This window comes from Gallinula chloropus (genome assembly GCF_964237585.1).
Source record: "Gallinula chloropus genome assembly, chromosome: 15".
Taxonomy (NCBI): domain Eukaryota; kingdom Metazoa; phylum Chordata; class Aves; order Gruiformes; family Rallidae; genus Gallinula; species Gallinula chloropus.
The window spans coordinates 10,902,600-10,929,891 of record NC_140100.1 but is presented as its reverse complement, the minus strand read 5'-3'; the positions used below and the strand labels follow the sequence as shown (position 1 = coordinate 10,929,891).

General features: G+C 45.0%; 2 protein-coding genes across 2 annotated transcripts; both read left to right on the top strand.

Moving 5' to 3' along the window:
* Positions 1 to 8,560, top strand: LOC311197504 (acyl-coenzyme A synthetase ACSM4, mitochondrial-like). Its single transcript, XM_084271266.1, has 13 exons — positions 1 to 289; positions 1,133 to 1,343; positions 1,744 to 1,951; positions 2,307 to 2,450; positions 3,196 to 3,352; positions 3,505 to 3,584; positions 4,264 to 4,387; positions 4,886 to 4,966; positions 5,087 to 5,188; positions 5,543 to 5,670; positions 6,340 to 6,439; positions 6,924 to 7,043; positions 7,633 to 8,560. Exons 1-13 carry the CDS (start codon positions 89 to 91, stop codon positions 7,717 to 7,719), a joined length of 1,743 nt encoding a protein of 580 aa, XP_084127392.1. The 5' UTR covers positions 1 to 88; the 3' UTR covers positions 7,720 to 8,560.
* Positions 8,561 to 16,999: 8,439 nt separating this feature from the next.
* Positions 17,000 to 25,484, top strand: LOC311197215 (acyl-coenzyme A synthetase ACSM4, mitochondrial-like; the record flags this gene model as incomplete). Its single annotated transcript, XM_084270945.1, has 13 exons — positions 17,000 to 17,200; positions 17,658 to 17,868; positions 18,340 to 18,547; positions 20,281 to 20,424; positions 20,669 to 20,825; positions 22,282 to 22,361; positions 22,863 to 22,986; positions 23,356 to 23,436; positions 23,644 to 23,745; positions 24,074 to 24,201; positions 24,296 to 24,395; positions 24,959 to 25,078; positions 25,398 to 25,484. 13 exons carry the CDS (start codon positions 17,000 to 17,002, stop codon positions 25,482 to 25,484), a joined length of 1,743 nt encoding a protein of 580 aa, XP_084127071.1.
* Positions 25,485 to 27,292: the final 1,808 nt, after the last annotated feature.

Here is a 27,292-nt window from a genome sequence, read left to right as displayed (position 1 = left end):
TGGTTTTGGGTTTTTGGCAGGATTCATAGCAACAATTCTGTTAATTTTCTTGCATAGTCTGCTGCATCTGCATAGATCATCTTCTGAGATGAAGCTGTTCTTTAACTTGCGGACTCTAAAATCCCTGTGGACCCTGAAGCCTCCAAACAGGACGTTCCATGGACACCCCAGGCTGCTTGCCTCTGATGTGTATTCGCAGTACGAGTCCATCAGGAGAGGCGAACAGGAAATACCAAAGTACTTCAACTTTGCAAGTGATGTACTGGACAAATGGTCTGAGATTGAAAAGGTAGATGATGTCTTGTTGTTTGGGTGAGATATTTTAATTCATTCGAAATAAGTTGGGGTTTTTCTTCATTAAAAAAAAAATATCAGTTGCCCAAACCAATTTGTAATAGGAAATTATACGAATTCTTGTTCTTTCTTGTTGTATCCTTAAAGTGCCTCTGACCCTTTTGTGTAGGTAGAAGAATGACTGGTAAGTCCCTTTTGACTTCAGTTTAACCTTAGAATGGCTGTGCCTATTCTTTCTCCATTCTACATTAGAGATTTCCATCATAAAAACACAGGTAGCTTAGAAATAACGCAGGGGAAAACTCTCCCACAAATGTTGAAATGCCTTGCTCCAAAATGCATTCTGCATTTGGGCAAAGGCTCTATAGTTAGAGACCTCATAACTATCTTCTTCCTGAGCAATGAGAGTAGAAGGAGTCCTGGGATACTCTGCTGTCCTGTTGGTTGTCTTTGTCCTTTGCCTGTGCAGCTTCTGTTTGACAGTATTCCACAGCTCCATCCAGAATACCAGAGTACTCTGTGGAGTATGTCTTGTTCTCTGCTGTTTTGTAGGAGCATTAATGCTCAGCATCACTCTTAAGTCCTAGTCTGGGTGTTATTTAATTTGAGCCTGGAGACAACTGGGCTGGCAAACATTTTGGGGTTCAGAAAAGGGAAATCTCTTGGCAATACATGAGCTCGATCCATAGGAAATCTCAGTTCATTAAGGACAAGGGAAAACTAACAGCTTATATGCATGTTTTGGAATGTCTTCCATAATTTTTCAGGTATCTGTGCATTACAGTTTCATGGTCCTCCAGAAGCAAATGGTTTTGGTTTGAATCCCTGTGTTTTGTAGGCTGGAAAGCGACCGCCAAACCCTGCTTTTTGGTGGGTAGATGGGAAAGGAGAAGAAGTCAAGTGGAGTTTTGAGGAGCTGGGGTTCCTCTCACGGAAAGTGGCCAATGTGCTGACTAAAGTCTGTGGGCTGCAGAAGGGGGACAGAATCATTGTGATCCTTCCACGAGTCCCAGAGTGGTGGCTGGTGCACGTGGCCTGCATGCGAGCAGGTCAGTGAGTGTGTCTGAGCTGGGTGTAGCAGGCTGGTGCAAATTCATGGAGAGCATCAAGAGTTTGTAGAGCTTCTAAAGGAAAAGTAATGTGAGGGGCTGCACTACCAATTCTGCAGGCAGTCCTGAAGGATTTGCATTCGGTGCCATAGGACAGGCAGCCTGTGTGGCAGGTGTGGAGATGATGGAAGGCAGGGAAGAGCTGTGGAAGACATCAGCTGGGTCTCCATTTCATTCCTTACAGGAGAGCACAAGCAGCTGCATTATTCCATTGTAACTGTTTGGCTTGGGAATGCCAGGGCCAATTCATCTCAGTTTGGGAATAGCTAATAGTTTAGGTTCTTAGAAAAGAATTGGAGATAAAACCAGCCCTTCCCAACTAACTTTATTGCTTTTCTAGGAATTGTCATAATTCCAGGAATATCCCAGTTATCAGCCAAAGACATATTATATCGACTCCAGTCTTCCAAGGCCACGTGCATCATTACTGATGACACACTGGCTCCTGCTGTGGACTCGGTGGCATCTGAGTGTCAGTCTCTGAAAACCAAGCTAATCGTGTCCAAAGGTGGTCGGGAGGGATGGCTCAACTTCACTGACCTCTACAAGTGAGTATGTGTCAGTGAGGTGCAGCCATGATGCAGAGCAGACCTGTTCTCCACATGAGCTCACTTATAAGCATTATTGACTAGTAGTGTCCATAAAATGCCAACATTAAGGTGTTCATCATGACTGCCTGATTGTTGAACCACATCAGACCTGTTTAACAGTAGTCTTGTTCTGGGAAGCTTCTATCCCATTCCTTGAGGAAAGGGGAACTCCACATTGGTTTAGTCTAACTTGGTGGAAAGCTTCTGTGAGACTTCTTCAGGGTAGGAGCTCTGCAATATGCAATACTTCAGCACGTGTTGAAGGCTGTTTAAAGTAACCACTGAGGTCACAATTGCATATTTTGTTTTACAGAAACCACTCTGCTGACCATTCCTGTGTCAAAACAAGGATTCAGGACGCAATGAGCATCTTCTTTACTAGTGGAACCACAGGTTCTCCGAAGATGACTGAACATTCCCAGGGGAGTCTTGGTTTCAGACCCCTTTTAAGTGAAAGGTATGACAGGTTTGAGGCAGGTTGAACATGGGATAACTGATGCTGTGCAGTAGAACTGATGAAAAATTACTGAATAAGAGGTATTGATGGACAGCCCCAGCCATTCTCCCTCTGAAATTGGACTAGAAACTCCAGCAGATTTCTAAGGGGAGTAGGGTAACCCCCAGTGTTTCCATGTTTCAGTGAGCATCTTTAGCTTGGTTCAAAGGACAGCCACCACCTGGGAATAGTTTAGTGCAAAGAACCAAGAGATGCTGTGTTTTTTGGGCTGCAGGATGCTTTGTGGCATGTATAGATGAGCAGAGGCAGGAGATGTGTTGGTTGCACAGCTCTCCTTGGTCTCTGCAGCCTTATAAATGAAACACCCAGTGTCCAACACAGCATCCATTAGTGCTGCTGCTTCATTCTGTCTTCCTACCTAGGGGAAAGTCACCTTACTGAAATTCAGACTCCTTTTTTTCCCTTACTCTATCCTTTATTAACTGACATTATATATGTATGATATACATCTCTGTGTTTATATATTTATAAAAACACAGTGAGGTGTCCTCTTATCCTAGAGCTGGCTCATAAAATAAACTTATTCAGAGTTCCCAGTGACCTTGTAACTTGTTAGAAATCTTGGGTTTGGTGGGGTGGAGGGTGTTTTGGGTTTTTTTCTTTGTGGTTTAGGGTGGTTTGGATTTTGAAGAAAAACTGTTTGTTATCTTTCCATTAATTAATTATTTTTTCCCTGCTCTGTCAGGTACTGGTTGGATTTGACTCCGTCGGACGTGATATGGAGCACAGCAGACACAGGGTGGATACTGGCCTCACTGGCATCTGTTTTTGATCCCTGGGTGTTTGGGTCATGCATCTTTATACATAAACTCCCACAGGTTTCATCGGCAGCGATCCTCAATGTAAGGAAAACCTCACAGAGATGTGTTAGTCTGCAGAAAGGGCACAAAAAATTAATTCTTAGAAGAATTGATTAGCCTGGAGAAGAGGAGGCTGAGGGGAGACCTTATCACCACCTCCACTGACTTGTCCATTTTGTTGTTCAACTCGCTAGACTCTCTGCAGATTCCCCATTGACATGCTGGTTGGTGCTCCAACGTTGTTCCGCATGCTGGTGCAAAAGGACCTCTCCAAGTATGTCAAGAAATTATTTACTAATGTTTAATTTACCCTCACTAAACTCTAGTGATCTTACAGATCTAGGTGCTTGACCTAAAATAAGGTGGCAGTTTGGTTTAAAATACCCTTCAGGAAAGGATCATCATACAAAATTTGTGAGTTTTGCTGAGTTTCATGATCTAATATAGAGAAGTTTGATGTTTTCCCTCAGAAATTGGAGGCTTTCACTGCTGAACTGGTGAGCAAATCCCTGAGGGTATGAAACTGAGTGCCTCTTTATCATAATTTTCTATTACAGCATTAATTGTCTGCGCTTTGGGAAGGGCTGTTGTCCTAGAAAATCAATGTTGATATAACTGTGAGGGATTGCTTGTTGTGGCGGCCCTCACTGGCAGCCCCCCCGTTCGTCCCTCCTCTCTTGCAGTTGGCTGTGGGCATGTCCCTAAATCCCAGCTGACTTCAGCAAGAACTTTTTTCATGTCTGTTTGGCTACTACTACTCATATGTAGAGTTGAATGCAGACTGATATTCTTGCTGTACCAGGAGCCAAAGGATCAGGAATCCCCTCATTTCCCCACTTCATGGGACTAACTGTCCCACTATCAGCTCCTCAGTACTGTCTGTAGTTCAGTGCTCCTTGTCTTGCTCAGTAGATTTAAGTACTGCCTCTCTTGTTTTCCAACTCCTTGTGAAGCTACAAATTCATGAACCTGAAGCGCTGTACGAGTGGAGGGGAGCCACTCAACCCAGAGGTCATGGAGCAGTGGAAAAGCAAGACTGGGCTGGACATCCATGAAGTGTATGGACAGACTGAAACGGTACATCTGGGGGTCAATATGCTATTAATACTTGGTTGTTCCTTTCTGCTTTATGCTATTTTCAGATTTGTTTTCAAAGAACACAAACACTTCCATGAATGTTTCAGTAATCACCTCCCCCAGTAGCCTCTGGAAGAACATCTTTCTGGGGTTCTCCTCACAGAACCTGCCAGAAACATGGATTGCTGGGAGGAGATGTGCTCTAATATCTCCATAAATGTGCTTCAGTGAATTCCAAGTGACAGGCAGGAGGGAAGAACTGGAATCTAAGGAAGATAACTGTTTACCAGAGGGCAGGAATTCTTCACAGATAATGGAACAGGATTATTTCAAGGACTTTATTATTTTTTCTTGTCTGTACCATACAACAGTGACAGATGAGATCCTGTGAATCTTAATCCTTACTTTGGAATTATTCTAGAAAATACGTTTAATGAATTGAGGGCAAATGTAGCAGTCTTCTATTGCAAAACATTGTTTTGATTTTGATTTTTACAGGGAATAATCTGCTCTGTTTTTAAAGGAATGAAGATTAAACCTGGATGGATGGGGAAGGCAGCTCCCCTTTACGATGTTCAGGTTTGTTGGCTGCTCTTCAGATTCTTTTAGAGGGTTTAGTTGGTTGGTTGGTTTGAGTTTTGGTTTTGTGAGTTGTCTTTTTCCCTATTGGACTGAAATATGGGATGTTTTTCATTCTAGGTCATAGACAAAGATGGTAATATTCTCCCTCCCAGACAACAGGGGGAGATTGCTGTCAGAAGCAAACCTATAAGACCACTTGGTTTATTCTCTGAATATATAGTAAGGACTCTATATTTTATTCCTCCCCTCCCAAAAATCTTTCCAGTTGTATAGTGGTTCGAAAAGCTGAATATTTATCTCCAGTTTATTATTTATTACCAGAGTAATTTATTTGTTTGGCTTGCTGGGTGTTAGAAAAGGGAAGAAATTTCCTTGAAATTGAGTTTAAATTTTTTTAGAGAATCAATGGTTTTTGGTTTATTCTATTTCATAGCAATGTCAGTACAACCCTTGAACATCCTTGGCTGCAAAATTAAGTTCCAGCACATTTAATGTGTGTGTGTGTGTGTGTTAGAACAATGTATAGCTGATGTATGCTCAAAGTCTAAACTACTGTTTGTGAACCACTTTGAGGACAACCCGAAGAAAACAGCAGAAAGTGAACGTGGGGGTTTCTATATCACTGGGGACAGAGGGATTATGGATGAAGAGGGATATTTTCAGTTTATTGGAAGAGAAGATGACATCATCATTTCTGCAGGGTCAGTTTGCATGCTTCCTTTCTAAATCTTCTGTTGTGTAATCTTGCACCTTGTGTTCCTGGTGAGCTACTGACATGATAGTCCTGTGATGAATATATTGATTTAGGAATACTTGCTTCTATTATTAGCTTTTCACAGACCCATGGTATAGTCTGGGTGATATCTGTAGCATCTCTGCATCAGTTCTCCCTGCAACATCTCCTCTGTTTCCACCAAGAGGGAAGGCTTCCATTGGCAGGGGAGGGATTTTAATCTATCTTGAGTGTTGACTAAAATTGAAGGACATCTCTCTCAGACTGAAAGAGCATTGAAACATTTGATTCTCAACATGTTGAAATGAAATAATTTGATACCTTATGAGGCGATGCTGTAACGTGGCATCAGCTGGTACCTGCAGACCGTAGCTGTTGGGGTGGGATGGAGCTCCAGCTAAGGAGCCACAAGGAAAGGATAGAGATGGGGAGGTATCCACAGCTCCAGGAGTCCTCTACTGCATGACCACCATGAAATGCTCCTGTCTTCCACCACCAGCTTTCCCCCTCTGCCTGATGTGTTTTTTTCATTAGTTTGGGGCTGGTTTGTGTTTTTTCTTTGATATGACACTAATCCCCCCATTTGCTGTTAGTTTTTCAGCTCATCCAAATCCTGCACTTTTGTCTCTGTACACAGGTACCGCATTGGGCCATTCGAAGTCGAGAGCGCCCTGATAGAGCACCCAGCAGTAGCAGAAACTGCTGTGGTCAGCAGCCCAGACTCCCTAAGAGGAGAGGTAATTAATGATGCTGAATGGTGGTGGGAGAAGCAGTGTGATTGCTTAAATGTATAACTATATAAAGCAGTTCCTGCTTTGCTGGCTAATAGAGGCAGTCATGTCACCATCAGTACTCCTACTTGGGGTGACAGGAAGAACCCCTTCCCTTTCACATGGCTTTGCTGCTCTTTTCATCCCAATAAGGCCTTCTCTGTGGAGGTCATTGCAGGGGTGTTTACCTTCCCCTTTTTGAGTGCTTGTCTGGACCCTGAAACTGTCTTTCCTGGCTGTCATGGTGTAACCAAAGTTACAGTATCACTGCCCTAACAGCAGTCCTGAGTTATGTGTGTGGAGAAGGCACTGTGCTGGGATGGTACACTGTCCTCAGTGTGAACTTCAGAGAGAAATTAAACATCCCTCAGCCTCAGGAAGAGCTCTGCAGACACCTGTCTCATTACTCCTCTGATGGTGTCAGATCACTGTTGCTGACCTCACCTTACAGGTTGTGAAAGCGTTTGTCGTCCTGTCCCCGACTTTTTCATCCAGTGACCTGGAGAGCTTAACCTGTGACCTGCAGGAGCATGTCAAGAAAACTACTGCTCCATACAAATACCCTCGAAAGGTAAATGCTTCTGAGGAGAAATTGTAAACCAGGGCACCCTTCCATAAATCTCAGGAGAATTGTGATGTGGGTTTTCATGACTCACCTGAAAGGAACAGTGGTAAAGGTTCAGCCAGAGCACTGTCTCCAGAGAATTCTTCCTAAATAATGTTAGTTTACATTGTTTTTCATTCAAGTAAAGTGTTTGTTTAAACCTCTCAAATTTCTAGGCTTCATATGATGTCCTTGTTAGATCTGCATGTTCTAAGACAGGCTCACAGTCATGATTCCCCATTTTGTAGTTAATCCTGAACAAAGCACTCCCTGGTGACTTCCGAGTAGCACTCCATCCTTCTGTTTCCAGTGCCCATGTTACAGTACTCAGTTTGGTTGGCTGGGGGGCAGCCCCCTGGATGCTTGGCCATTGAAGCACAGAAGAAATTGTTTCACAAGTGGCAGGATGTGCTGCCTTGATGTAGCTTGGACTTGATCCTTTAGGGAAGCCCTTCTTACTGATGGGAGCCCTCTCAGTTTTCCACACAAGCCAAGAGCCAGTCTTGGGACACCAACCCTGCAGAACATGCTACATTGTTTTCTCTTTTTTATTTAGGTGGAATTTGTTCAAGAGCTGCCAAAGACAGTCACTGGGAAGATCAAGAGGAACGAGTTAAGAAAGAAGGAGTGGGGACAGATGTAGCACTGCTCAGGACTTACCAGAACTCCTTTCATGCCATTAACATAAATTTCTCTGATATAACTGCCCCCCTTCTGATCTATTGCTGTTACATGCCTGGCCATCAAAAAGCTGTAGATAAAACCAAAAAATGTGGAATTTGCTTGCAAAGCGTCTGATGTTAGTGCTGTGGTTTTAGTTCCTTCATTGTTCACCCTCTGATCTTCACACACAAAAGACAAATCTCCTGTACCACTGATGGTCTTTGAAGTGAAGCTTGCTGCTGGGCAGGTGACCCCATTTGTAGAACAGACCACAGTTCGTTGCCATAGTAGGTGCTGGCTATTTCTGCAGCCACTTAGAGGTGAAACCAGTGAAGAAACTCCCTTGATCTGGTTTGGGTGATCACATCTCTGAGTTAGCTCTCAGCCTTATGAAGAAGCACGTGCTGTAGTGTCCCTTACTCCTCAGAGCTGCACATACACAAGTGAACTTTCAGGCTTTTAGCTGTTCATCCTCACTTTTAATTGTCTTTTTTTCATTTTGTGTATTCAAAGAAGATTTTATTTTCTGGCATGAATTTTAATTATTCAACAAATCCAGCCCTGGAGTCCTTTTCATTAAATAAGAAGAAAACTCTGGAGAAAAGTAGCATCTTTAGGTGGGAAAAAGGTCTCGTACAGCTGTGTCTCACTGCCTGGAATTCAGTGCCTACTGCAGCTGTAAAGTGAGATTTGGAGAATTCTGCTTTTCAGAAAATAGAACATTTTATTTCTTGAGAGTAACCACTTGGCCTGTGTCAGGGAAACAATTTCTGTACTAGCAACTGCTGAAATGAAAGCAACTGTCAATAAATACAATATCGACCTCATCCTTTTTTGATGGCAGCTTCCTTTTCTGTAATGCTCCTCAGTATCTCAGAGATTTCAGAGCACTTTTCACTCTTTCATTGCTGAGGTTCCTAAGAGGGTTAGATTACATATTTACAAAGCTAATCTGTGATTTGGGAATGTCACTTGTTGCTGCCTCAAGCTCTTCTCTGCACTGGGTTCAGTCTCCTTTAAAAGCCATGTACTCCTGGGCCTTCCAGGGACTCTACACCTTCTGGATGTTCCTGCTTGGTTTTAAACAAACAAGTGTTTAAAAACCACAAAAAGCCAGCCAAAAAGCAGAATCAACAAGTGTGCAAACTGGAATTCAGAGCCCTGGACTCTCCTTGTCTCTGTGGTTAGCTGTTTGGGCAGGTGAACTTAGTAAAGTCTGAGGATTGGGCAGCTCCTGCTTTGTTGTTTTCCTTCACCAAATTTAAGGACCTAAAATCAAGTAACTAAATTCAGATTTGGGGAAGTTTAGAGCCTTAAAAAAAATTAACTGGATGAAACTCACACACTGACAAGAGCTTTACCACCCATTTCAGTGGGGTCATGACTTGACTCTCTAAATTCTAGTGTGGCTCATTAGAGTAACTTGCTCCAGGCTTCAGCACTAGAGCTGTCACTTGTCTCCATGAAGGAAACTCTCCTCACCCAGGTGTTAATGGTGCTGGTGCCTCTGGATGTGCTGCTAAACACCTACCAAGATCTTAAGGCTGGTCCTCAGCCTCATGCTTCAGAAGACTTTTTTGGTGGTTTATGTTGAAAATGGGCATCACAGCTGCTGTAAGGACATCAAATAAGTGAAATAACTGATTATGTCTTTTGGAGGACTTGTTTCCTTCTTTAGAAGTTTGATAATGTAGAGAGAAATCTTCAGTCCTGGATGGGGATCTTCAGTGGTTTCCCCTCAGTGCTCATATTGGCGTTTTTCTGGTTTAGGACAGAAGCTGAAGCTGTGTTGCTGCAGCTGAGGTACAAGCAGTTCTATTGCAGCAAAATTCAAACCCCATGTTTTTGGAGGTGGCATTAGCACTGTGTGCAGATGTCCCCTTCTCTCCATGGCATGTCTCTTGTCCTCCAGCCACTGACCAGGACTGGAAGTCTCAGTGCAAGGCTGGCAGTATTTGGCATGGTTTTAAACGGTGAGGTGTGGTGTTATACATACTGTAAGACTACTAAATTGCATGAGCAACATATATTCCTACTAAAGGCTGTTTTGAAATAGTAAAGACTGCCTGGAAATCGATGTGAACATAAGATGCCACCTTTTCCTTTGGTAAATGAAGTGAGAATTGAGATTTTATTCAGTATGTGAGAATCCTTCCACGTGCGATGCTATCCTACATCATGAGAAAGTAAGTTGTGGTAGAAAGTCATAGTATGTGTTTAATGCTGCTTGTATACATATGTACTTTGGGAGGGGGTGGGAGGGGGTGTGTATTTTGGCAATAAAATCATGCTGCTTCCCTCACTAAGAGTTAATGTGTCTAGAAATCCTTAGTACACTTCCAGCACGTGTTTGGAACTTGGTCTGGCAGAGTTGCTGGGTGGTGATTTTTGTGGCTTTGCCTGTGTTGTTTTAGTCAGTCCAGTGAGCAGGAGCATTTTATAAGTAAGTGATCTACAACCTCATTTCCTTCCCATAGTACAGGAAGTTGGAATAAAGCTGTAACTTTGTACTGGGGAGCCCAGCTCTTGACTCAGTGCTCCAGCTGGGGCCTCGTGAGGCAAATATCTCCTCATCATCTGGAAATATCATTACCAGTGTCTAAGGTAGAAATCACCTGAAGAAAGTCTTTAACTCAGCCCAGTTCCAAGGTGCTGCTTTGGTGGTTCAGATGAGGAGAAACTCCGAGTCCCCTAAGTGCAAGGCTGTGGATTTGCTCATCCCCCTACAAGGATTATCAGCAGAATGATGACACTAGTGACAGTGTAGCTGAGAACACTGCTCCATCACACTGCTGTGAATCAGATGATGTTTCTGAGATGTAATTACTGTAAAGCAAATCCAAATCAGAAGCGTTTCAAGCCTAGTTGATTTGCTCTGGGACACTGCTTTGAATGAAAACAGGATTATTTCCCCACTGGGCAGGATCTCTCACTGATGTAGATCAGTGCTGTCCTGTGGATTTCTCCCAGCTATGCTGAGATAAACAAGTGGTGAACTTCAAAATCACAGTGAGAAAACATGTCTTTTAATGAACATCCTCTATTTCCACCAGACTTGTAGACCATTTAGTGACTCAGCTGCAAAATTACCCATTTGAATGGACTAACAAGCCAGAGAAATTCAGTTTCCTCTCACTGGGAAGCTCACCAGGAGATGTGTGTTGGGAAAGGCAGTTCCACCCTGTGATGTTCAGATACTTTGAGTGTGAAACATCCTGGTTACTTCAGCCTGAGAGGAGGTAAGGTCATGGCAGAGCTGTTCTCTGATCAGCAGCGCATCAGTTAATGCCTCAGGAGTGAGCTTGCTTTCATTTTAGGTAATAAATGAAGGTGGTGACATTCTGCCTCCCAGGAGAAGGCAGCCTTGCCCTCCAGATCAAACCAGAAAGGCCTCTCTGTCTTTTTGTTAGATAGGTGGTGAGGAATCAAATGCATTTTAAGGAATGTTTTCCATTCACTGATGACTGTTGGAGTACCTCCCTCCAACCACTGATGCTTAGCTTACAAAACCCATGGGTTTTCACACAGCACTGAAGACATCAGAACTGATTTCAGAAGCACCTGGTTTGGTTCACCACTGAACCACAGATTTTGAAATTATTTGCCCAGGTCTGCTGCTTAATTCTAAATCCTTATTTCTTCTTTAGGTATGATGTCAGGCTGCTTAAAGCTGAGAGGAAATGCCGCAGTAGAGCATCCAGCAGATCCCATCAGAGGAGAGGTAAGGACATTGATAGTAGAAGCTGCCAAAAGCATCTCATGTGCATCTATATTGAGAAATAGCTATGCCTGTGAGGGAAAAGTTAACATTGGAAAGACAGTAGACCAGCATTTTGAAATACGCTTGAGGAGACAAAGCAGCACCTAACTCTCTTTTGATTTCAGGAAAATGAGGGGTACCCAGGCCAGTATGAAACTGGCAATGGCTTCTCTGAATCCTTCTGTGAAGAAACATCTTTGGAAAGGCCATTAAGCAAACATAGCCTGCTGACATCACTCTTGAGCACGACATGGCTGCCCAGACACCAGTGAAGAATTCCTGTCTGCTAGGAATGCCGCTGTGCTCACTGTAAGTAGTTTTAAGGCCTGTTTGTGGGGCTCATAGTGATAAAAAATGAAGTTGTCCAGCATCTGGCTCAGAAACTTGAATTTCCACAGTCTTGAAAGAAATTTGATTGTAGAAAATTGCGTTATTCATCTTAGTTCCTCTATTGAATGTTATTCATCAAGTTAGTGATTGCTGAGTGTTGCCTTACTCCAGCTCTCCCCTTCAGGTGGTAAAAGCTTTTACTGTTCTGCCTCCTGGATTCACATCTCATGATCCTGAGAAACTAATTCTTCAGTTGCAAGAGCAGGTGACAAAAAGTCACCACACCTTCCACATACCTGAGCAAGGCCAGCATCACTGAGCTCTGGGTATACTGGTAGCTCCTGGCAGTGCATGCTGAAATTAAAACTCCTCTAATCAAGCCTAATAATCAGATTAGAAATTCAATCAGGTTATGTTTTAGAATAGTAGAGTTTTCCCTTTTTTTTTTTTTAATCTGGTTTCGAAACATAACATTGAAAGCCTGATCCCATGGTAGTTACATAACCAAAGAGCACTTGGCTGAACGTCACAGGCCTCTCCTGATAGGATCTGATGTTGTCGTGTTACACGGAAGCGACAGCTTGAACCTGTATTAGATTCCACCGTGATGATGTACAGGGAAATTAAATGTACCTTCACCTAAGCAGTCCATGAGCATAAATTTATCCTAATTGTTTTAAACAAAAGAATCAGATTTTACCAATTAAATACAGCTATAAAATATTAAATGTATTTCTAGGCACTTTGAACGATGAAGTGAGCAGAGGAAGCTTATGCTTGGACATTACCATAGCAGAGGGTCCAGCGTGGGCTGGCAGCAATCAAAAGCCTGTTGAGATCCTCAGCAGTGGTACCACAGCTCGCACTGGCCATGGATTATCAGGCTCAAAGGGTATGGTGGAAAAGAACCCCAGGGCATCCACAGTCAAACATAGATAGTCTGTCAGGACTGGTGGGATACACCCCGCCTGGGTAAGAACGATGCATTAGCTCCCTTCCCATGTCTTCAGGAAAGGTCTCACTCCCTGTCTTTGGCTGTTTTACCATTTCAACCCCTTTCCTCTTCCCCAGTAATAGCTTTATTCTGAGAGATTCATTTTCCTCTCCTTGACTCAGAACAGAAGGGAAAACATCTTGGGTATTTCAAACGTAAGCCCATTGTTGGAGTAACTAGAAGTAGCATTGGATTTTTAAGTACAATCATTTAAAAAAAAGGTTGAAAAAATGTATATCTGGTCACAGTTTCAGAATCTGATTCATTCTAAGCTCATTTAGCTTTCAGATGTGTGTAAGCACTTTTTGGCGAAGTAATCCGCTTTGAAGTGAAGTAATCAGATTGCTGATGTAATCCAGTTATCCTATGTAAGCAACAAGTATTTTAACATAATCTAATCATGACCTTGGCCAGTACTTACTTTTAAAGTGACCTTAAAAATATAATCCTGGAACAGATTCTTGGGTTTTGGTACTGGTCTATGCTGGGCTTTAAACAGATCTGGGTAGATTTTTCTCCTGAGTCCTGTTCTAACGGTGCCAATTGCTCATTACAGCAGAGAAGGTCTCACTCAAGAGGTTTCCTCTCTGCTGCCATCACAGACTTCTCAATCTATACACTGACCCAGCCAGACACACCAACGAGTCAGTGAAGTTCTGTAATGATGCAAAATCTGGACTTCGGTGGGATTTGGGGGAAGAGAAACCCCAAACCATCTCTGTTGGTGTGTGGGCAGGAGTCCTAGCTCTGCCTCGTCATCCAGGGTTTGACATGACCAAACCAACGCCCCTGGTTCCTCCCTTTGAAGCCCAAGTTGTGCTCAAGCTCAGTGCCGTGGGCTCATCCCGTGCTGCTGATCAGCAGAATGACTGAGTCACCCAACTGATGAGCTCTGTGTCTCTGAACCCCAACTTGTTCTTTTTGCTGGGCACTGGGAGTGATGTGCTGCCTCCTGCCTCACCCTCAGAAGAGCCCACAGCTTGTAAAGTCACATGCTTGCTGCAGAAAAGGACTGTGCACTGTGCCAAGGTGTGAAGTATTGCTGCTGTTTCTCTTTACAGGTGAGCTGGAGTTTGTTGAACAGCTACTGGAGATGATCTCTGAGAAATCCAAAGCAAGAAACCAAGGAACAGAGAGTGGCGCAGAGCTCAGCTTTTCCTGCTGAGCTCCTGATCCAAACGTGCTCATCTTGGGCTGCTCTTCTGTCTTCTGGCTGGCTCCCTGTCAGTCCTACTGGATGACCTTTGGAATACAAGCAGAGATACTGTTTTTTCTTCTGGTGCTTTGGGGAGTTTCTAAAGGATTCTCTCTCCTATAGTTTTAAATGCACATGGGAGAAACGGCTTTGAAAATAACCATAAAAGAGGAGAAACCAGACTTGGTTTTGGCTTTAGTTTTGTATGTGCATCGTTATACCTGAAAGCCACGAAGTACTTAACTGGGTGTAATATTACTTTGCAGTCATATTTTTTTAGTAATTGTTGATGAGCAGAGTCCTAGCTTTAGCCACCACTTTCACAGCCAGTTTTGGGATTAAATATAATGAAGGATTTCCTGGGCCGAGTAGTCCATTCAGACTGTGAGATGTTTCCATAGCAGTCCAGCCCAGTGAGGGGGTAAGGGTGAAGCAGAGGTTTAGAGCATCCCTGTTAGGTCCCATCTCACGTTTCTCGTTACCCCTCTGCAGCCTGTCCCCTCTTTACTCGTCCTCAGAAGATGGAAGCAGCAGTGAGCTCCATGACCAAGGCTGTATTTACTGGTAGGACAAAAATCACCAGTGAAACAAAATAAACCCAGACCCCAGCATTATTTCTCTCCAGATTTCCTGGTTCTGCTGTAAGCGTGCTAGCAGCACATCTGTTGTACTCAGCGCCCGGGAAATCAGCCAGTGTGCTGTGTGGTAAAGCTGTTGATGACCTTTCAGGACAACTAATTGAGTTACTCACTGGCAAACAAACACGAGTTCCCGGAGGGGTGGTGCTGGGGGGTTCTGCAGGTGGATGTTGCCCCATTCATACCCTTAAGCTCTGAAATAGATGCTGCTGTGCTTCCCTGCTACAGAGCACGTCATTGCCTGGGGTCAAAAACAAGGAGAAAACAAGTGCATTGGATGCTGCCTCCATGTAGGTCACATCCTTTGAAGCGGATGGGAGCTCACATGGCTGAAACGGGGGCAGGTGAAAATTCACATCATTAGGAGCAGCATTAGACCTCAAATGCAATCCAAACCCTGCTCCCTGGGGTATTTGCATGCAGAGATCATTATGTTTTTAAGGAAACTGCCAGAATTGACTGAAAGGAGCTGGGTTGGGTTTGTTGGGGTTGTGTTATTGATCAGTCCTTTAGAGATCAATCCCATGGCCAGAGTCTTAAGGCTGCCTCCTGCCTGAAGCGCTGTGCTTGAAGCACGCAGCAGATGTGGCAGAGAGGATCAGCATCATCTGCCCTGGCTGGTTGGAAAAGACCTGGAAGATCATCGAGTCCAACCATAAGCCAACACTGCTGAGTCTGCCACTCAGCTGTGTGCCACGTCTATGTGGTTTTTAAATACCCCTGTTCATGTACAGCCTATACAGTCTGTGTGTATGCTTATGTGCAGCCTATATCTACCTAGGTCTTGGTTTACAAACATGTCCCCCTTGCAGGCTTGCTGCCTGCCATAGCAATTAAGTACATTCACCTAAACCCCGTGCCTCACGATTGAATAGGTGGTGTTCCTGCATCACGTCGCTGCCAGCCAGAACATGGATTGTGTGTTTCATCTCTCTGTCACCTTGTTTCATAGCAATGACGGTATTGGGAGTTTCCATCCTGCTCCTCAGAGTGATGGCCAAGGGCTGAACTGCACATGAAGCACCTGTCAGATCCTACCGGTGATACTAGTTGGCACAAGGCTTATGAAAGTCTTCCCATCTTTGTCATACCAATTCTCATCTTGTGGTTAATTCCAGGATCTGAAAATAAAGCCCCACTCTTGCTGGTTCCAAAGCCACTGGTGCCATAGAATGGAGTTACACGTTAAGGTACGGTGGGTTATTCATTCTCCAAAGGCAACAGACCAGAAACTCAGTCAGTTGCACTCAGTGCTTCTCCCATTTTCTCTCACCTTTTCCAGAGATTGTGCCTGTCTGTGGAAAGTAATCGGAGAAGTGAAACCTGTGCTCTCAGGAGGCAATAATCCCCACCACAGAACGTGATGTCTGACACTAATAAAGGGCTACAACCACTCGGAGAGCAGGAGTAAACCAGGAGGAAGCAATACTCAACAGTAAGTCCCAGGCAAAATACATGAACAAAATCTCACCTGATCACAAACAACATCTCCAGGTAAGTACAAGCTAGGTTTGATTTAGTAATTGTTAATGTGCTTCTCAAAAATGAAAGATGCTATCTGCTAATGTAAAAAAGAAAAGGTGGGGGAGGGGAGTCTATAATGCCATGTTTTATTCTTCTTTCATGTGATTCTTGCTTTTATGAAGGGGGTAGTGGGGGCTACCAGGGAGCAGTTATATTTTCCTGGCTTGCATCAAGCAGACTGAAGGAGCAGCTCCTTTCTGCAAGGACATCCTTGAAGTCTGAGTCTGTGATCACTGGCTGATAAAACATCAGCCAACTCTACAAAACTTTCATTGATTAACCATGAGTTCTGGAGTCAGGCTTTCCTTAATGGCCCGTTAAGGACAGTGATGAGGAGCAATATGTTATGAGCAGACTGGGAAAAAGGGAAGAGCCGCCCCCTGTATATCTTATAGTCTCTGACACTGACTGTAACCAGAGCACCACGTCCCTGTACACACATCCCTGACTCTTGTGCAAAGGTTTTTGGGGTAATGCATGAGTACAAATAGGTTGGTTGGGCAGAAAGAACGGGAATTGTCAGCTCCAAGGGGAATTCTCTGAGAAACCTGCAGACTGATGAGAAAGCAGGACACTAAAAGGGTCAGCAGAGCTCTGGCTTACCTATAAGGAGGGGAGGGATAAAATGGCATGGAGCAGTGCTCCTGTTGCTCTGTATACATCTGTTCCATCAGGAGCCAACAACTCCTCTGGGAATGTGCACATCCTTATGTTATTATTGATTTCTCTGTCTCTTGCAGGAGGGAAATAATCATTAAAAGAATAAATATTTCTGATGGTTATCCTCCCTGAAAGCACCCATATACCTGCTTTTGTGCCATGAAGATTTTACTTGAATTTCAAGTGTGGCGTTCCCCATGGAGCCTCCCTGCTCTCTGCAGATCATTCCACCAGCACCACAAGACCTTTAGGCCTTTGACTTCCTCAGACTATGAAGCTATTGGTCGTTGCGAACTGGAAGTACCTGAGTACTTCAATTTTGCAAGTGATGTGCTGGACAAGTGGTCCCAAATCGAGAAGGTAGCATTTCTGCCCCCATAGATCTGGTATTTTTAGAGACACTGTACTCCCACCCCCAAAGCCAAGTCCAAAACCATTTCTGGCTTCAGAGTGAATGGAATCTTCTCCCCTATCTCCACCTTAGCCTAATCATGCATGCAGAGAAAGGAGAGGTGGTTTGCTTTAGCATCAGAGGGACATGGTGCTTTGTCTCTGCGGGTCTGATTGAGCAGCGTGCACAGCACTGGGCTCATAAAGCCTCCAAGTAATTTATGATCATGGTAAATCAGGTAGATTTACACACCAACTTAGACATGCCTTGGAAAAGGCATCTTTTAAACAAAACATATTAATATCCCTGCCCTAGAATATGTAACCCTGTCAGATTCAGCTGCCTGGAGCATCCCAAAATCTCTGCAAGGAACTACAGGAGTCTCAGAAATAACCAGCACGCTGTTTACCCTTGCGTTGCGTATAGGAACGGAAGGGACCTTCAAATCCAGCTCTTTGGTGGATAAATGGGAAAGGAGATGAAGTGAAATGGAGCTTTGAAGAGCTGGGCTTCCTGTCCAAAAAAACAGCCAACTTGCTGTGCGGCCCGTGCGGCCTGCAACGAGGAGACCGAGTCCTGGTGATTCTACCCCGAGTCCCGGAGTGGTGGCTGCTGACCGTGGCCTGCATGCGAGCGGGTGAGTGTCACCGCTGCTACAGGTCTGCAACCCGTTTATCAATCAAACGTCTTGTTTGGCATGGTAGCTTGAACGTTTGACAGTCAAAGGTGCTGTTAGGGGCAGTCTCTTACGGCCAATGGAATTATCGTCATCATTTTTCTTTCACTTCCTGTGGCTTGTGCTGATCGTGTTAAATCGATGTGGTTGTGTTAAATCAGTTGGATTGACCTTCGCCAGGCTTCAGGTCAAGCCTCCCCAAAGTTATTCTTACTCTGTGCCTGGCGCAAAAGGTCTCATGGGAACAGGAGCTGGTTTGTACTTCAGATCTGTGTGTCCCTACTCAAGTTCAAGGGTGTGGGACTTGTTTTACCTTCTCCTTGCTTCTGGACCGAATGACGCTGGTATTCAACAGATCAAGAGAATCTATTAAGGGATCAGGACCGAACATGAAAAGCACCCAATAAATTTCCCACTTTATTGCACTTCCAGGTGTTACTATCATCCCAGGGACAACACAACTGACAGCACAGGACATCTGCTACAGATTGCTGGCTTCCAAGGCAAAGTGCATCGTTACCACTGACGAGCTGGCTCCTGTGGTAGACTCGGCTGCATCTGAGTGCCAGTTTCTGAAAACAAAGCTGGTTGTGTCTGAAAACCCCAGGGCCGAGTGGCTGAATTTCAGGGATGTGCTCAAGTAAGTGGTCTGTACCTCATCCCTGTTGTGGTTATCCCCCATAGAAAATCTCTCATGTGCTCAAACACACTTGTGTCTCATTCCTGGACTAGATGCCTTTGAGGGGGTGGGATGGAAAGCAGTTTAGTCTTTTGTTCTATGAAGAAAGGGAATATTTGGGAATAGCCAAATTGTTAGTTAAAAAATAAGTAGTTCTATGATGTCTTGGTATGTTACATGCAACTACAAAATAATATAGAAAAACGGAGAGGAAAGCCCCTTTGATTGGCCTAGTGACCCTTTAAAGCTCAAATAAATATGTTCTATACATGCTACCAATCCATATTCAGAAAATGTGATGATAATAAGGCTCTTGTGAATAGTGGTTCATGCTGCAAAATGCATCTAATGTGTCCAAGAATCCACCCACCTTACTACTGAGAGCAGCTGCTAAAACAGCACAGAGCAGAGAGCTCTTAGTACTGGGGACTGTGGAGGGGCAGAAGGATATACCCTCTGCAATCTGCTTAGCACCCCCAGCGTGATGTTGCCAGCTGAGACTTGTTTAAAAGCCTCTGTTTAGCTAAAACCACTCTGTCAAGGTGAGGTCTGAGCACCGTGTCCAGCCATAGGCACCTGAATGAGCTTTACCTGTGCAGCTCGCTGCTCAGTCTCCTCTGCTCCCACCTGCTCCTTCAAACAACAGCCCACATCCAACTGCCCACGTCGGTGCCCCCAAACCAGATGATGGGGGAAGCGGTAGCACTGCCTTCCCAAACCTCCTCGAGTTATAAAACATTGCTGAGTCAGTGTGATGAATCCTCTTGGATGCTGGGGTAATGCTCCCTGGCTCAGCTCCTTGGCAGAGGGTAAAAATGATTAGATAAAACCTAAATATTGCCCAGCACAGCGTCAGTCCTGGCACTGGGGGCCAGGCAGGCCGGCTGACTGGTTTCCCTGGATGGACACCTTGCAACATGCTGCCTGTCTGGCTCCAGTGCTGCTCAGCAGTCAGGTTCCCCATCCTCCCAGAGCTCTGGGCTGCCGTCCTGCCCAGCTCATCGTCTCGCCAGGTCACTGGCAGCCTGCCCGCCCAGCAGGCTGATTGCCCAGGCTTCCCAGCTCCTCAGATCCTGTGCTGCTGAACCAGCTGGGATGCTGTGGGGGTCCGGAGTGAGGGCTCTGGGCAGCCTGTCTGCCTGCCAGCCAGCACAGGGGAGACAGACTTCCCATGCAGGCCAGTGTGGGCAATGCTTGTGTGCTGAGCAAAACTTTTTTTGAACATCAGTCCTGGCAGAGAAAAAGCAGCAGGTTTGCTTTCTCATCCTAGTATGAGATGAGAAATGTTTTCCTCCCATGTGCTAGATGATCAAGAGTGTGAGCATCCCCATGCTTCCCAAATGTGGCAAGGGCAATGAACACTGGTGCCACTGGTGGAAAGAAAAGGTGGGTCCTTCAGCTCATCACACCGGGCGGATGATGCTATCTGGAGATGCTGGGCCTTTCGGTGGCCCTTAAGAGGGGTGAATAAAAGGCAGCCAGTTGGTGTTTTTACCCTGGAGAAGGTGGGCATGGAGAATAATAAGCAGGACCAGCAATGGAATTAGCAGTGCAAGCGTAAGAGGGTCTCCGTAGCTCCTCAGCCCTCGCATCTCGCAGGGCACAATCCCCCATGCCCTGAGCACACAGGACCCGGGGTAAATGTGCTGCACAACCCCAGCCCCTGTCTCATACAACCTTTCATTTTTATTAAGGACTGTCCCTGCCGTCCATAACTGTGTGAAGACAAGCACCCGGGATCCCATGGCCATCTACTTTACCAGCGGTGCCACAGGCTCCCCCAAAATGGTTGAACATTCCCATGGCAGCTTTGGTCTGGGGTATTTTCTCTGTGGAAGGTAATGTGATTCAGATTGTAAGGCCTTTGCAGCTCTGAAATGCAAAGCAAACAGAAGAGACACAATACTTGGTCTTTTCTTTCTCCCTGCCATCACTATAAAGGCCAGGCCAAGGTATTTATTTGAGCTCTTGAGTTTTGGACCAAATTTGCCCTGCTTCTCTAGGCAAAACAACCCCTAAACCTCACACTCTTTAGTTTCCATTTGAAATCTCCCTTATACAGGCCTCCTCTGTCTTTAACAGATACTGGATGAATCTGACTCCCTCAGACATCATGTGGAACATGTCAGACACCGCTTGGATCAAGGCCGCCATCGGGAGCGTGTTCGGTCCCTGGTTCCAGGGCACGTGTGTTTTTGCACACGCCATGCCACAGTTTGATCCAAGAGCAACCTTAAACGTAAGAACACCACGCTCACAGCGAGCGGTTACTCGTATTTCATGTTGTTTTCCAGGCAGGCCACAAAAATAAGCCTCTTAGGTTGATGGGATTAGCTGCTTTAAGATGGCATAACCACGAGGTGGTTGTTTTTCGAGTAGGAATGTAATACAGGGTGGATTTTGTAGCATGAGTGTCTCAGGCACAGGATATTGCCAGCTACACCCAATCAGTAGGAGTTACTGGTATTACTTAAACCCCTCCCCTACTGTATTTCAGCATTGAAATGATAAAGGAGATGAATTACACATAAATTAATATTTTAATTACGCTGCTGTGACCCTCAGAGAAGGCAAGTCAGTGCTGGGAAATGCTGAAGCTGGCAGATTGGCTTGCTCTTAAATTATTTTTGAGCTTCTCCAGCCAATCTCAGTTTTAAACTAATGCAGAGGGAAGAGTACTGTTCCTAGGTGGCCCAAAGCACTGATGTGGAGAAGCAGACATCGCTGACACGTGGCAGGGTAGGCAGATCTCAATCCCATTTCATTTCCATTCAGAAATGGTAGTTGCCAGTTCAGTTTTCTTTTTGTTTTCTCTTTTTTCCTTTCTTTTTGGGTATAAATTTCTTGGCCTAGCAAACATGCAACGTGCATGGGGTTTCACATGTCTGCACAAACTGGAATCGTTTACTTATTGCTACCTGTCGCCCTCTCTGAGCAAATCTTCACCAGGGGCAGAGGTGAGGTCACACAAAGAAAAGGCTCAGCTCTACCCAAGTCACAGTGAAGCATCTGCTGGGGTTAGGGGTGAGAACTAAAGACACAGAGACACAGCTGAGATCTTTGCTTTCCTAGTGAGGCACCCACATCCTGTGTTCTGTCCTGGCTAAAGGAGGGTATATAAAGTGCCCTTTCCTAGGGCACTACTCCCAGCTCAGCCAGGGCTCCTGGAGACTCAGTTCTGGGCACATCAGAACAGCTGAGGGAACTGCAGCATATCTAAAGCTTTCTCCACTTTGGAAACCACAGGGCCAGGTAAAAGGCTGACACAGGCAGAATGTTCCAAGGAAACCTCTAGCTTTGGGTGTCTCCATTCTGGGGTGCCTGATTTTGTCCCAGAGCAAGATGTTGATATGCAGGACACCTAACTTCCCCTGAAAACCTTAGGGTGCACCTCCAGGGCCAGGGTTTTGGACCAAGGGATGGTCCTTGTGCTTCAAGTGAGCATCAGGGCAATTGAGCCACACCGGTGATGTACCACCATCAGTGTATCACCTCTTCAGCTGGTGGCTGGGGCACCGATGCATCTTTCCCAAACACTGATGGTGACAGGAATTACTTTGCTTCCCATGGAAGTGAGGTTACAATCAGGTCTGGTAGTTTGTGCTCCCGTATGGAATAGAAAGGAACAGTTAGCAGCAGGTTGTTTCCCAAACCAGTATTGTTTAACCCTCTATTTTTATGCTTTAACTTGCCAGGCCCTGTGCAGATACCCAGTGACCACTCTGTGCAGCGCCCCAACTGCCTACCGCATGCTGGTCCAGCACGACCTCACCAGGTACCTCACGTCCGCAGTAAGTCACCGTGCTGGGTCAGTCCAAGTTGTTGCCTGGCTCCTTAACAAGGATTTCTACAGACTCTTGTAGCCACCCAGGCTCTCAGCGGTGGAAACACCATGTTGGTGGCAGGGGCCTTCCCTTACCACTGCAGAGACAGACAACAAACTTCCCGCCCCCGCGCCCCCCCCCCCCCCCCCCGCCCCCAGGCAAACCCAACCCTCGGAGTTCTGCCCTCAGGCATTTCAGATCAGAGGGTGGTATTTGGCCTCTGAAGGCACACATGTGGCTGTGCAACCATCAGTCCTCTGCACTTTTGCAGCTGGCTGCTCAGGCAGCCCCTCTCCAGCCCCACACTAGCTGCAGCTCTGGGTTGCTCTTAAGCCCAGCCCACAGAGAGTCCAGTGTATCCTGAGGTGGTGGGGATGGACACATGGGTGTCAGGGAGAGCACTCTGTCCCATTCTGTCCTCTGATGCTCAGCAATGCCCTCTGTCCATGAAGGTATGAGTTCAAGACGTTGAAGCACTGTTTGACTGGAGGAGAACCACTCAACCCAGAAGTGATGACGCAGTGGAAAAACCAAACGGGACTGACTATCTACGAAGCCTACGGCCAGACCGAAATCGTATGTTCAGCTTTTTCAGGGTTCCTTAGGGCCTTGGACATCCCATTCCTTTGGCAAACATGGAACTTGGCTGTATATATGTGACAAGACAAGACGGTGTTAGAATACATGTCAATTGTGTACAAGAGGGTTTATTGTTTTGCTGAATTATAGCTTCATTATGATAGTGCTTCTAAGATTACTTAAGGTGTAAAACACCTTGAATTTTTTGCCCAAGTTGCTCAGTGAAGTTCACAACTGTCATGGCTCACAGGGATGGAAGATTTAGGATCTTGTGCTAGCTCAGTAGTGGGCACGGGACAGGAACAGTAATAGCCTGAGGAGCGACAGTAAAAAGTACCCAGGTTTGTTGTTTCTCTTTTCCAACAGGGAATGATATGTGGAAACATGAAAGGAATGAAAATTAAGCCAGGTTCCCTGGGAAAGGCAGCTCCCCCCTATGATGTTCAGGTATGGCTGTGCCCTTTCCCATGTTTGAGTTCAGAGGAAGTACAACACAAGGGAATCCCATGTACCCGCACACGTCCTGGTGCCACATGGTGGGAATCAGGGCTGGATGACTTCTGTGGATGAGCTGTCAGCTCCTGGTTAAGTTTTAGACCGTGGGTCTCTTAAAAATGGGAAGTTTTCATTGCCCACCTACCCTCCCTCTTGCAGATTATAGATGAAAATGGCCGTGTTCTGCCTCCTGGGCAAGAAGGAGACATTGCTGTCAAAATGGATGCCAAGCGGCCGTTCACCTTTTTCACTCGATACCTGGTAAGCCCAAAAGGAACTTCCAGAGAGCCAGCTCAGGCCTGGAGCATGGGATAGCCTTATTCCAACCACTGCAGGTGCCACCCAGGAGCTGTGGCTCTTCTTGAGCCAACAGCATCCTGATTAGGAACCTTCCATTGTCCTCCCGACCCTTCTGTGTGCTCCTGTTCTGGGTCTGCCCTTGTGACCCCTTGTCTTTTGCTCTGGAGAAACCAAGCAGAAGCTTTTACAGCCCTGGAGCAAAAAGCAAGCAGGGAAAGATGCTACAGGCAATGTCCAGAGGCAGGACTTAGGGCTTTAGCTTAGTGTTTAATTGCTCCTTGTCTGACAGGATGATCCAGTGAAAACCGCCTCCACGGTCCGTGGGAGCTTCTACGTCACTGGAGACAGAGGGAGCATGGATGAGGAAGGCTACATATGGTTTATGGGGAGATCTGATGACGTCATCATTGCCTCTGGGTTTGTAGATTTCACTGAAAATACCAAGAAATGGCTACACAAATCCCCACATGCCATTATTCCACTTCCCAAGTGTTTCATTTCTCTCTCCTAGTTACCGTATCGGACCATTTGAAGTAGAGAGCGCCCTGATACAGCACCCAGCTGTGGTGGAGTCAGCTGTGGTCAGCAGCCCTGACCCCATCAGAGGAGAGGTAATCAGTTCTCCTAGTCATCAGGCACTTTGTGGGATGGAACTTGGGCTCTGATGTCATAAGAGTCTCCCTAACAGAGTTATTCAATCTTTCCCATTGCTTTGGATGAAGCAACAGCTATAGTTTGTGTATCCTCTATTCCACAAAAATAGGTTCCTGGTTCCTTTAGAACATGGCACTGAGTATAAAGGTGACCAGTAAGGACTGATGTACACTCCGACTCACCAACAGGAGAGCTATATTCTTTAACAACTTAGGTTTACAGAACAGGCCCCAGTATCTAAGAGCTGCAGAATGGCCCTTTACAGAAATCTTACAAATCTGGAACCAGAGTTTGAAACTTTTATCAATTATTACTTAGGACCTGCACAAACCTTAAGGTAGAAATTCCTTCTCACTTCAAATCTACTCACACAAAACCAGACTTTGCTTTAGGGTGCAGGTGTGATACAGCAAGCCTGTACCCCAAGCCATACTCACTCACTCTCCATTAATCACCTCATTCGTTAGGTAGCTGTAATTAAATTAATGCTGTGTTTTTTAAATTTCGTTTCCCTTTGTAGGTGGTAAAAGCCTTTGTGGTCTTGTCTCCTTCCTTCAAGTCACAAGATCCAAAGAAACTGGCCTGTGAATTGCAAGATCACGTCAAAAAAGTCACCGCTCCATACAAGTACCCCAGAAAGGCAAGTAAACACAAGTGTACTGAGAAAAAATACCCCAAATGCCTGTTAAAACTGTGGAGAGGCTGGGAACAGAATGGTTAGACTCAGTTAAAACTCATTAATGAACCAGCCCAGATATGAACTGTGCCTGGAAAACGACAAGTATTATTTTAAAGATTATTTTGGGAAGTGATACAAAACAATCAGACCCCAAATTGGAGTTATTTCCCCAGCCACTGAACTCTTACATAAATTAAGTAGGATGGAGACCTGTGCTGTTCTGGAGAGAAAACATAACTAAAACCTCTGCTCATTTGACTTTTTTCCTCTTTTAACTCAGATTGAATTTGTCCAGCAGCTGCCAAAGACAATCACTGGGAAAATCAGACGGAATGAACTGAGGAACAAGGAGTGGGGACGGCCTTAGTTTTGATAAGCAATCTAAAACAGCCTATCCCTGGGTCATTCTTAATGGAGCTTTTAATTACCCTGTAAGCACCAGCAGAGGATTATATTCCACCTATTAAGCAGCAATCATGTAATAACGCTCAAGGTTAAAAGCTCCAACTGTAGCTTTAAACACTTGTGTTCCTGCTTACCAAAAATCATGCCTACTTCAGAAGGCAGATGCAAACGTATCTTGCAGCCACCCAACGCTTTTTAGTTAGGGTACAAGCAGGAGTAAGCCAGTACCAGGTAAGGGGCAGTGTGTTTGTTCTTTGAGACCAGGTATTTCAACTCGCAAGAGGCTTATTAATGAGGAAATAGTATGTAATGAGCTCCCAGAAATGACCATAGATCTCACATGCATCCAAATTCAGCCCCCTGCCTGTATGAATCTTGAAAGCCTCAAGATTTAGGAATTAATGTGCTAATGATGAATGTTTGCTAAGTGCAAATTAGGTAAAAACAGAAGGAAGAGAGCACGGACAGCTCAGAGCACATCACAAGCAGGGTCTGAATGTGAGGCTCAACAAATGGATGGTAGCTACTCAGCAGCAGCTTCTGAAGACCTGTAGGTCCTGTAGACAGAGATGCATGAGAAAGAAGGTAGAAAAGCCTCCCCACACCAAGCCCCAAAGCGTTCATGAGTCTATCTTTGTCCATAGAAACAGAAACACGCTGCCTTGAATCGCCATCACCGACATCGGGCACCAATAAATAGTCACTGTTGGCCTTTGTGACTGGGCTCTAGTGGTTCTTTCCTGTGCAACCTACACATTGCTGGGTTAAATCCACACAAAAAGCTTTAGAATTTAAAGAGAACACCAACAGAGGTAAGAAAGCAGAGTTTTAATAACTGGGTGGTAAAGGAGACAGGACTAGGGGAAAAAAGTCACTTTAATTTTCCAACTTCTAAACCCATTTTGAGAGAAAATATAAATTAAATGCTGTTGAGAGACTTGAACACATCCTTCTCACTAAACCAAGACAAGTAACAAGTGATGTTCTTCAAGATGAGTCTTTTCCCCATTAGGGACATACAGGCTTTTATGCTAGAAATGAAATACTAAGCTAGACAGTTGTACAGGGAGCATCCTCAAAGCCCTCCTGGAAAGCAGGTTATAGCTGCACTGGTTTCAGTTGTTTTTTAAAAGTCACTGGGATAACAAAAAGGCTGCTGTAACAGACAGACAACATTACTCTCAATCTGCAACAAAATTAATGCTGTAAAGCTAAAACTGTACCAAAAATTCAACTTTTTTAATTGCCCTTACCCCAGAATAGTACAATGGAGAGCTGCTTGCAGAGGCAGCTTGAGACCCAAGAAGAAAATAACAACCACCAAAAAAACCTTTATAAAAAAAAATCCCCAAGTGTTAAAGTCTTTGGAAAAAGCCACAAAACACCATATGCAGGAAATTATTCCAAAGGATTCTGTTCAGTGACTCCAGCCTTCCTATGACCCAGTAACTGCTGTATGCACAGCTCATGTAAACACGTGTGTGGTTTGTGCTAAGACCAACTGTGAGGCCTGCCTGGTACTTCTACTGTTGTCTAACAGTCACATCTAGGACTCTAAATCCCCTCATAATGTTCAAGTATTTTGATCGTAGCAGCTCTTCCCATTCAATTTTCAAGACTTGGCATGTCCATGTAGAGCAATGTATTTGTGTGTGTATATATATATTTAAATATATATAACCCTCCATCATACAGGAAATGATCAGTTTCAGCTTGTTGTTCACACAGAAAAAGGTATCAGAGTTCTGTAGTCACCCAAGTTGTCAGATG